The sequence below is a fragment of the Salarias fasciatus genome, chromosome 6, assembly GCF_902148845.1.
Source record: "Salarias fasciatus chromosome 6, fSalaFa1.1, whole genome shotgun sequence".
Classification (NCBI taxonomy): Eukaryota; Metazoa; Chordata; class Actinopteri; order Blenniiformes; family Blenniidae; genus Salarias; species Salarias fasciatus.
In genome coordinates, this window is record NC_043750.1 from 34190677 (window position 1) to 34201526 (window position 10850).

Here is a 10850-nt window from a genome sequence, read left to right on the forward strand (position 1 = left end):
TTTTTTTTTTTTCTCCTTTGTAAGAGTTCCTCCCCCTCTGGTGAGAAAACAAATGTGTTAGCCCTAATCCTCCTTTCCTAGAGGAATGGTTTCTGTGAAGCCACAAGGAAAGACACTTGCTTTTTTTTTTTTTTTCTTCTTTTTCTGTTTAACTTTCTCTCCTTTTCAACTGATCAGGTAGAAAATGTGATAGGAACATGTCTGACAGATGGAAAGCTCTGTGAAGCAGCACTCTGGTCAAAATGATAGGTAGGAAACATAGATGAGGATATGGAGAATATCTTTACAGTTAAGAAGAATTCTGCGACTACAGATGAAGTAATTCTTATTGAATCCTAATCCCCGGAAAAAAAAAAAAAAAAAAAACAAAAAAGAGAAAGATATCACCCAGAAAAATGAACAGAGTTTATACACCTGTCGGTCTGTCCCTAACTACACGTAGCAGGTCTGAAGAAGTCGAAAGAATAGTGCCACCCACAGTCTGTTCCGTGTGCAGCATGTGCAAGTTTGTGTGTGCGAGTCTGTGTGCGACGGTCTGTGTGTCGGTCAAGCTAGCGGTTACTCGTAAGTAGAAGAATCCTATTAAATCTCTACGGTCCCAGCTCTCCAAGTCACAGACTCCTCTGAAGCTCTTTATCCCTGCCTCGTTACCGACGTCCCTCCCCTCTCAACGCTCCGTCTGCTGGTTTTTCTCGTTGCCTGCCTCTGTACTCAACCTGTTGCTCGCTCTGTCGCTCTCTCTCTCCCTCTCCCTCCCTCTCTCTCTCGTCCTCCTCTGTCCCTCGCTATCTGTCCCTACCAGTTAGTTTTTCTGTGTCGGGTCCCTGCCTAGTTAATCTAGAGGTGTCCCCCCTGTCCCTCCCTCCCTCCCGCCCACCCTCCCTCTATGGACAAACACATAGGGCGTGGGGGCCGTCCATCAAGGGGGAGCGGCCAGTAGCGTCCCTCTCCCTCCCCCCAGATCAGGGCAGTGCAATACACAGATGGATGAGTTTCCCATTCACCCTCCTCCTGCCGGCTCACCTGCGAGAACGGGAGAGGAAGTAAAGCCCGTTAATAATGAAGGAGTCTTCAATACGTCCGTGAACCGGGCCGTATGCGGGGGTTACCTCTTGGGTGGGTGTAGAGAGTCTAAACGCCATAGCAAGCTGCCAGTCTCTCCTTCAGCAGAGGGGGGAACTGCTCGGAAAACTGCTGCCAGTTCTCCTCCCCGACCTGCTCCTTAAAGCCATGCAGGATCTTTGGAGAGGCACAAAAAAAAAAAATAAAATAAAAGCTCGGCTGAGACATTATTGAAAATCATATTAATGGAGTGTATATACTGTGTGAACGGCTAAAAAAGGAGCGAGGAGAAGGAATCGGTACAACCTAATAACTTGCACCATTTCCCCATGAATTCATACTATCAATAGCTTTGCGTAACACTTTGGGATGTGTTAGGAGATAAAATATCACAAGTTTAAATAGATTTTTCTATTCAGACATTTTCTATAATACATTTAATGCAGACAAATTGAATTGCAGGACCGTAATACGACTTATAGTGGCGTCACTCGCAAAGAATTTCTAAAGATTTCATTATCAGGGACGAAGCAAAAGGGTGGGGTGGAATATATAAAATAACTCTAACCAAGACATACAGCTCTAACCGGTATCACTATGTTACAACACTGTATTCATTTTTATTTCAATCCTTTTTCAAGGTTAAAACCTTCACTTGAATGAAAAGACTTGTTCAAACTACAGCTGCTTTACACACCGATGGTGCAGTCAGTTCTTACTGAAGAGTGAAGGTTTCTGTGCACAGAAATTAAACAAAGTGGGAATATGTACAGTTTATATACTCAACATACAGCTGCAGGGAGGCAGCACAGATGTACAACAACAATCTCAACCTTCATCCAGCCTCAGGTTGCCTGAAACTGAATATATACCTAAAAATAAACCTATCACAGTGAACGCTTCGCCGTTTTCACAGATGAGCCTGATGTTTAATGTCTACAGCTCACCGTGCATCAGGAAAACCAGATCTGACCTAAAATGTGCAGGCTTAGCATTTCCCTGTTTCCCTGAGAGCTCTTTATGAGCCGAGGAGCTGCAGCAGCTTCTGCCGGTAACAGAACACTGAGACACTCTCTGCCGAGGTCTGGACGCCTCTCAGCGACTCGCAGCGGAGCGAGAGACTCGATTTAAATCAGGCGAACCGGCAGCATCAGCGGAAACTCACCTTGTAGAACATTTCTCTCAGGTCGTCTTTGGGGTTCACCCAGGAGGCCACGGCGTCGCAGAAGAAGATGAAGTCCTGAACAGACCAAACAGTGAACAGTCCCGTCATGCCAGCAGCTTCGGCTTCCAGCCAGCGGGGGCGGAGTCTGCGGCGTCTCACCTGCACCACGCCTCCGGGGTTCACGCCGATCATCATGCAAATCCCCCGGAAGGCCGAGTCCTTCTCCTCGTTGTCTCGGATGTTTCGCAGAGACGTACACCTGAAGGACCAGAGCAGTGGAAAATAAGCTGCAGGCCAGCCGGCACTCATCCAAGCTAACAGCGAGGACTCAAGTGGCAAACATGAGTTAGCATGTTATTCATGGACTGACTCTGCTCTGCAGCAGAGTAAACCCTCACCAGGGTCGGATGAACTGTGGCAGCATGGGCGCGACCTCCTGGGGACACACGTAGCCCAGACGGCCGATAGTGATCGCTGGAACAGACCGAGAAGAGCGACGAGCGGTTAGTGTAAGACGGACAGCACGGCTCCATATCAGCAGGTGACGTGTTCTGTTCCAGTTCTGTTCCAGGCGAAGCTGCGAGCTCAGCAGAAAGCAGGGAGCGTGAGTGGAAGTGTGTTTACAAACCGGTGTTTTCTAGCAGGGTCTTCGGGGTGTTGGGTCGATTGATGATCTCGACCAGCTGGTTCAGGACCATCGCGATGTACGGCTGCATCTCCACTCCTGTCGGATCGGAACAAGACGGTGAGAAACAAGCTCCTCGCTCGGCCGGCAGAAGCCCTTCGCTCCGTCGCGCCGCCACTGACCCATCTGCATGCAGATCTCTCCGATGGCCCAGGTGGCGTTGTTGCAGACGGAGATGAACTCTGGGTTCAGGTTTGTCCCGAGGATTGGCATGAATTCAGCTGGAGGACGAACACAAGACCAACAAAAAGGAGACGGTGACTGATCCGTGTGTGTGTGTGTGTAAACACAGGAGAGCATGAGATAATTACCAATACATGGCTTCACATGAGGAAAGCAAGCCTTGGTCAGATCGCCCAGCAAGGCGAACGAGCTCTGCCTGACTTCCGGCATTGTGTCCTGAGACAACGACAGACAAAGAAAAATTACAACACACACACAGACAAGCTGAGGATAAGCGCCAAACACAACTCTGCTGTTTCACCGGCATCATTTTAGGTGATCAAACAGCGGCGAGCGCTAATCCTTATGGAAGTGCATTTACTGGAGCTCGTCGGCACTAAAAGCCACCCTGCTGTGCGCCGACTGAGCGCTTCATAAAAGGCAGCAGCAGTAGGAATTAGCAGAATTAAATAAAGCTCTACCAGAACTGTGGGGAGACCATAAAAGACCGAGGGAGGGCTTTCAGGACACAAAACTAGGATGACAATGAAGCGCTTGCATTATTTGAGGAGAAATCCTCATAAGTGGAAAAGATATTTAAAGGGAATGAAGAATGGAGACTGTGGAGGCAGCTTGGCTCATCGCGAACCTCAGGAACGACGTCTCTGATTCGACACTGACGACAGCATCTTTCCTCCCATCTAAGCCCTGACGCTCATTAAAAACTTGGCCTCGGTTTGCTTCCCGATATCATTAAGTGCATTTCAGCTGAAGTATGAGTCGCTGGACTGACAGAAATTCCTCCTGCTGCTGTTTTCACATTTTAGAAAACAAATAATCAATGGAGGCGACTCTACTTCACTTACACTGTTATGAGAGTTCTGGTAAATAATATAAGGAGTGGATCGATACGCTCACAAAGTGTACACAATCCCAGACACACATTCTCACCTGCATGCACTGGAACAGCAGGGTCATTATATTACTGCGAGCCACCAGCGTGTCCACGTGTCCTCCCAGTCCTTCAGCCAAGCCGCTTAAAAGGTCCAGGGCCACTATCATGAAGTCTTTATCCGGAGCCTCATACTGGTCGGGCTGCTGACTGTACATCTGAGACACACACACACACACACACGCGCGCATAAAGAGTCATTTACGTAATTCAACATGCTGCTGCAAAGTCCGCATGAGCGCGAAGGAGAGAAAAATGAGTGTGAAGAGGAGCGTTAGTCCCACCATGGCCTGAGCCAGAGTCTTCTGCACCAGCGTGACGCAGCGCTGGTAGACGGGCTCGCAGTAGGGCAGGAAGCCGCTCTGCAGGGCTGTAGCAACCGACGACAGGCACTCCAGCAGCGGGAAGAGGTCTTTGTCCTCGTCCTTCAGCTCGTTCCACTTGGCTATCAGCGGCGGCATGAGCTTCTGAATGTACTCCTGAACACACACACACACGACAGACCGTTTCCTCGGCGTTAAAACATTTCACGAGAGCGAGTTGTGTATGGCAGTGTGTGTGTGTGTGTGTGTGTGTGTGTGTGTGTGTGTGTGATCGATGCGCTCACAGGCTGGTTGAGATGGTGTCCCACCGAGTCGGCCAGCGTTCCTATTGCGTCGTAGAGAATCAGCAGGTTCTTGTGTTGATACTTCCCAAAGGCGAAAACCAGAGTGTCCAGGATGAAGCTCAGGTAAGGCACCAGCTCCGTGCACGCCTCCTCCTCCAGCGTGGCGAACGCGCTGCACAGAAAACACACCGCTTGTTAGGGAGCTGCAGAGGAGGAGGAGGAGGAGGGGGGGGGGGGGGGGGGGGGGGCGTGAGAGGCAGAGGACGCACCTGCAGGCCGCCTCCTGCACCCTTTTGTTGCCGTCCAGGATGCGTTTGAGCAGCTCGGTCATGAGCGGCTTGAGGTGGGCGTCGGGGGGCTGGCTGACCACCCAGTGGGCGTAGCGGCTGAGGGTCCAGCAGGCGATTGAGCGGACCAAGGCTTTCTTGTCGCACAGGCACTGGATGAGGTGGGGGATGAGCTCAGGCAGGTAGGGTACCATGCCCTGCATGCAGCCTGGAAGGAGGGAAGGCTTCGACTCATTTTCCACATTAACCCCCCCACCAAATGTCAGAGTGAACCATTTTAAATGTTGTTGTGTACAGTACGACATTCACTGCAAGTTTTTCTCAACTTCTATTTATCCCAGCAGTCCTAAAGACTCTTAGTTTGTGATGCAAAGATAAAAAAAAAGTGTCATTATTTAGTGATCCGAGTCTCACCCTCTGCTATTGCCCCCAGCACGAGGATGCCCGACTCCTTGATGACCCAGTCAGGATGAAAGAGCAGCCCTTTGAGAAGGGGCAGGAGGTGGGGCAGCAACTCCTCACGGAACACGTTGGCGAGAACGTCCAGAGCGGCCGCGGAGCACTTCCCTGAAAAGGAGGAAGACACCGTAAGATCCTCGGCAAAATGGAAATACAACAAAACTACAAAGAAAAGGCATCAATAAAACATGTTTAAATTATATTAAGTAGCAGCCAGAAATCAAAACATAATAAATAATAGCCCTCCAGTGTGCGTCAGCGCCAGATTTCCTGTTTCTACTTCATGTTTCAATACAATATGTTGCTTCTTAGACTTTTCGGATCCTTATCATTTGCAAAAATAAAGCCGAGTGTGTGACATACGGAGGTTCCAGTCAGACAGCGTGTCGTCATCGTCGTCCTCGTCCTCGTCGATGTCCTCCCCCTCCTCGCCCTCCCCTCCCTCGTGCTGCAGAGTGACGGTGCGGGACTTGTGGAAACGAGGCTTGATGTCCTGTTCGCTATCTGGGATCGTCTCGTCCTCTTCGACGTCGCCCTGAGCGACACAGAGCCCGAGATGAGCGTCAAACAGAAAGAGGACAGTCGCACAGTGTGTGTGTGTGTGTATAAAGAACATTAGATTTGTCTGGAGCCAGCTAACCTTCAGGAGTATAATGTCTATCTCAGAGTATTTCATCCCGTTCACCAAGATAGGGATCAGTCTGCAAAAAGTCACAGATAAACACGTTACTGAAATACAGAAATCAACATGTCCACAGGAAGCGGCGTTCTGGTCCACATGTGAAGACTTACTGAACCAGGTGTCCAGAGAGAGCCTCTTTACAGATGGGCTGCTCAGCCAGGGTCAGCCAGAACTCGCAGGCCTCCAGAGCCACGTTCTCGTCCGGGTCCTGCGTCCGCTGCAGCATGTACTGGAGACGCACGGCGACGGCGGATCGTGAGGAGGACAGACAAGGCGGCAACCGTGTGTTTTGACGGAGATCCCGGCTCCGCCCTCACCTGGATGATGCTGTGCATGTGCGGGATGAGGCGGTCAATGCGGACTTCCAGCAGCATGACGAGAGCCCTGCACACGTTCTTCCGCACTTCGCTGTCCTCGTCGCCGGCCAGGGCGAACAAGCTCTGGACAGAAGGCAGGGCGTTAAGAGACTGAGCGCTCAAGGAGAAACGAGACGCTACTGAAGGGGGCGATAAACTGGATTTAATAACGCAAATAATTTCAGATTTACTATTTAATCTAGTGGTCAAAGGGTTTGAAAAGTCAGGTTCCCTGGACCAGTGATCAGCAAGGTTTGCACAAAACAGAGCATCTAATAAAACATGATTTAATCTCCTCTCCATGCAGACTCTGCAGCATTAAATCTGAGTCTTTACTGTCAAACTAAGCTGAGCTTGGTGTCGGGCTGACCGGGAATGAGACATGAATTCTCTATACTCTTACTACAATTCGTGACAATCTGCTGATTAATTACTGCGAAGCAAATGTACACAAACTACGGGGAGCGCCATGATTAAAAATGGAGCTTGTGTGATGGTGTGACTGCAGACTTTCCCCGAAGCTGAGTAAGACTGATGGTGTGTTCTCTACAAATGTTTTTTTTTTCTTCCTTTTTTTTGTTTTTCATCTGAGGTCAGCTGAGGTGCTCTCCATCTCAGCCGAGGCTGGGCGCCTCCACTACGAACCGCTGAGTGCAGTCCAGTCATGCTGAATAAAATTCCCTGCTCTGGCAAGCTGCCCGCTTGCACATCGTAACATTTCCTCCTCCAGGAGTGAATCGATGCATCTTGACAGTATTATGTACGGTGTTGTCCAGGCTGGTCAGGGAGAAACGTCTTGCTCATCCAGATTCTTCCAAGCACCATAAATGACTCTTCAGTTATATGAAGGGCGTGTTTATTCTTTTTTTTTTTTTTTTAAAGAACATCAGTCTAAAAACATGCATTGAGCACTGTATTAGTAGGGAAGAAATGCTAAATACAGGGAGTGAAACACAATGCATGAATTTCTGAGACGTTTCGAGCAACACGCAGACGAAATGTTAAACTTCTCACCTCAATGAAGGTGTCAATGTTATCCATCAGAGCCTGAGCTCGGCCAATGATAAACTGGTTCACACACGCTATGGCATGAGACCTGACGACGAGGAAAACGCAAGTGAGGAGAGGAGAAACCGATCATTAAGACAATCGCAGAGATGAAACTCGTGATCAGCTGACCTGATCTTGGGGCTGCAGTGTTTAAAAAACTGGAGGAATTTGGGGATCATGATGTTGAGGGGTCTGTTCAGAGCGTCACTGTCCAACAGCTCTGAGGAATCCTCGCAGATTTTCTGCAGCGCTCCAAAAGAACCCTGAAATTTAACAGATGACTCTCATTTTTGCAGTTCCACAACAAAGCGTATCAGGACGCGTGTGCTGAGGTTTAAAGCCCGACCTCGCAGGTGTTGTAGTCCTCCGAGTTGAGCAGGTTACAGAGCTGAGGCAGCAGCTCCGGCCAGGTCTGCAGCTCTCCTTTAGAGGCTATAGTCGTGATCAGAATGCCTTTGCAAAAACAAAGAGGTAAGATGTTACTAATAAGTTAGGTCTTAAAGTAACACCTCAACTCATTCCATCACTGAAACATCTTGAAAATACAGCACTCACTCCCACACAACCGCATTACCTGCAAAATATTCAGCCACCTACATAAAAGTCTGACTCATGCTGGCTAGAAAATACAGCTAACTCTTTCCTTTTCTTTCTTTTTCCGTCTTCCCTCTCTCACTCAGACACCCACCGATCGTAGCTCTGATAAGTGGCGACGGGTCTCCGATGTTGTTGAGGCATTCTCGCTTGATGAAGTCAGCCACGTTGGGAGGGAAGTTCTGGTAGTGAGCCTTGACATTGTTCTTCAGAATCAGCCCGCTCAGAGAACGAGTGGGCTCGTCTTTAGAAGGGACGCAAGCATGAGAATCAAGCACAGAATGTTGGGGGGAAAAAAAAGGAGATCTGGTACAGCGATCTTCACAGGACAAGTCGTGTTAATCTCTAATGTCACACTTTAACGTACCTTCAGATTTGAGGCTCGTGAGAACAAAGATAAGATAGTTGTTGAAATCTGGAAACTGGTTAAGTTGCTCCAGTTTCTGCAGCATCTGTTAAGGATCTCAATCATTGGCAAATACGATCACAAACCTGCACACACACACACGCACACCTTGATCCTGTATCGCGTGCAGAGTGGATTTTCTGTACTGCAGTTTAGCAGATGCAAGCTGCACATTAACGCCTAATATCGCTCCCACGGGGGAGGTAACATCTCACGCCTTTCCCTGTCACCCTCGTGCACAGCCAGATGTAAGGATACTTCCTGAACGGCTCTCTGCGTTGCAGTGTCTGGGGACTGGGAGTCCTTGAGGAGCTGAAGCACTTGCTGCAGACCCTGTTCATCTGGCTGCCACTCCATCCTGCAGGATAACACACTGAGTGAGGAGCTCCACCCGTGATCTCATAACCTACCGCACCTCTAAATTATATGTTTCCCCCAAAACAGAGAAAAGACAACAACCTCACACGTGACTGTGAACTTCTACTTCTAAAATAAATATTGTATTGGTGGTAATTAACTATACAATCCAAACTAACAGCGCCGTGAAGGCATATATTTTAATCGGTTTTGTTTTTTGAACGTAAATCCCTTCAGTACAGTGGTAACAGAGTAGGGTGCAGATGCATTAGCGAAGTCTCCACAAAAACAACCATCTGCGGCCGGAGAAGTGTTTTTAACGGGAGGCCCAGACGGCATCACCGCAAGCGTCTGGCTCACTCGGCTAACGAGCTAGCTCAGCGTCGCCGCTTCGACCCGTAACTTCTCCACGGGCTGCGAAACCGAACAGCACCGCGGCGGCTCTGCCTCCACGCAGAGTCTTTCAACCCGTATTTACAATCAGCGAGAACGGCGTCAATTAATAAGAACAAGGGAGCAGCCGCAGAGCAAACCCGGCTGGAGGACTAGCGGCGCTAGTTAGCATCAGATTGAAAGTGCCGCGAAAGCTTTTTACCTGCTCGCTCCGGTGCGTTTAAGTCTAAATCTCCACAGACGACAGCGCAGCCACGCTGCAGAAAATCACATTAAATAAGCGGACTGCGAACCGGTCAGCTGAATTCACGCCTCAGATCTGGGGAGATCTCTGCCGCTGCTATGCTAGCTGGTCTGTGACAGAGATTGCATGCCTTGCAATCAAGCCGGTGATCGGTTTGATCCCGATCGGCTTCCGTAGTGTGGTCGCACTGAGGACACAACGTGAGGAAAATCTAAACAAGGAGAAGCGTGACTGATCAATACTGTTAACTTTCAGTTTGTCCAATTTTTTAAAAGTTTCTGTGGCTCCAGTAGTGATGGAAGTTCACACTTTGTATAATTCCACTAAATTCTTGAATCGTGGATTTAATTTTGATCTGGTTTCTGTGACAAAGACTAAAATCAACACAGCATTTATTTCTGTCAGTGAGTTCAGTAATGCGTTTTGGGGATAGGCGTGCATAGTTGGCTGTTTGACAATCGTTCTAACCTTAAAATAGAAAATGTTTTATTTGATATATCTGCTGAAAGGTCAGTTCATGATTTGACCTTTGACACAATGTTATTGCCTGGAAAATCAGATCTACACTAATATAAATATGTCAGGCTAATGGATGTAACTTCAATGTACACACAGCATGTCAGGTGGGTGACGTTTCGAAATGTTTCCAATCTTTCTCATATTTCAAGATACTAACCAAATGCGCCAGTGAATCGACAGTGAATCGATCAAACCTGCGCTATCGATAGATTGTGACCATTGCATGTTAATTTGTATTAGCAAAGTGCACAAGTGCACAGTTTGAGGTGGAAGTTAAAACTGCCCCATGCAGATTTGTCAAACACTAACTTTCAATATATATCTTCGTAGACTTATATCGTTCCAGCTTGAAGTGGAAAATAAATGCATTTTATACAACAGAATAAAACCTGCAAAAAAGAAAATGACATAAGAAAAACGTGCAGATTTCTAATTTCATGTTGAATTGTAATAATTTTATCACAAAGTATGTCTCTGTGCAGCACCCTTCTCCTCGTTCCGTGTGTATAATTTCTGACCACCAGATGGCGCCAGCCGTACTGTATATTGTGTGACCGACCTGACTGGAAGCGAACATGAGGCAAAAATCCAATTGAAATGTATTAATAGAAATACTTTTTAATTTTCAGGATGAAAGTGCATTTTTGTCTCAGAAATAAATTCAATGATCAGTCATTCAAAATATTTTTTTTTCATCTGTGACTGAATTTAAATGAAAAAGAAAATGACGTTTAAGATTTAACTTTAAAAACATGCCCCAGCAAATAGGTGGAAAATTCAATTTGAAATGTCATAATTTAAAATTAAAATACATTATCTAAAATATTTTGTAATTGTAATGTTATGGCTGCATGATTTGACTCATAATTA

At 47.6% G+C, this 10850-nt stretch overlaps 1 protein-coding gene across 1 annotated transcript; it reads right to left on the minus strand.

The window, feature by feature from the left end:
- Positions 1-881: 881 nt before the first annotated feature.
- LOC115390840 (transportin-2) lies at positions 882-9608 on the minus strand. Its single transcript, XM_030094862.1, has 24 exons — positions 9420-9608; positions 8726-8825; positions 8429-8504; positions 8156-8305; positions 7814-7920; positions 7597-7730; positions 7432-7513; positions 6379-6501; positions 6172-6290; positions 6020-6080; positions 5743-5914; positions 5335-5487; positions 4903-5128; positions 4634-4805; positions 4311-4505; positions 4026-4184; positions 3224-3311; positions 3035-3133; positions 2856-2951; positions 2626-2701; positions 2387-2486; positions 2228-2302; positions 1110-1239; positions 882-1023 (listed from the first exon to the last, which is right to left on the minus strand). Exons 2-23 carry the CDS (start codon positions 8822-8824, stop codon positions 1132-1134), a joined length of 2670 nt encoding a protein of 889 aa, XP_029950722.1. The 5' UTR covers position 8825; positions 9420-9608; the 3' UTR covers positions 882-1023; positions 1110-1131.
- Between the last annotated feature and the right edge of the window lie 1242 nt (positions 9609-10850).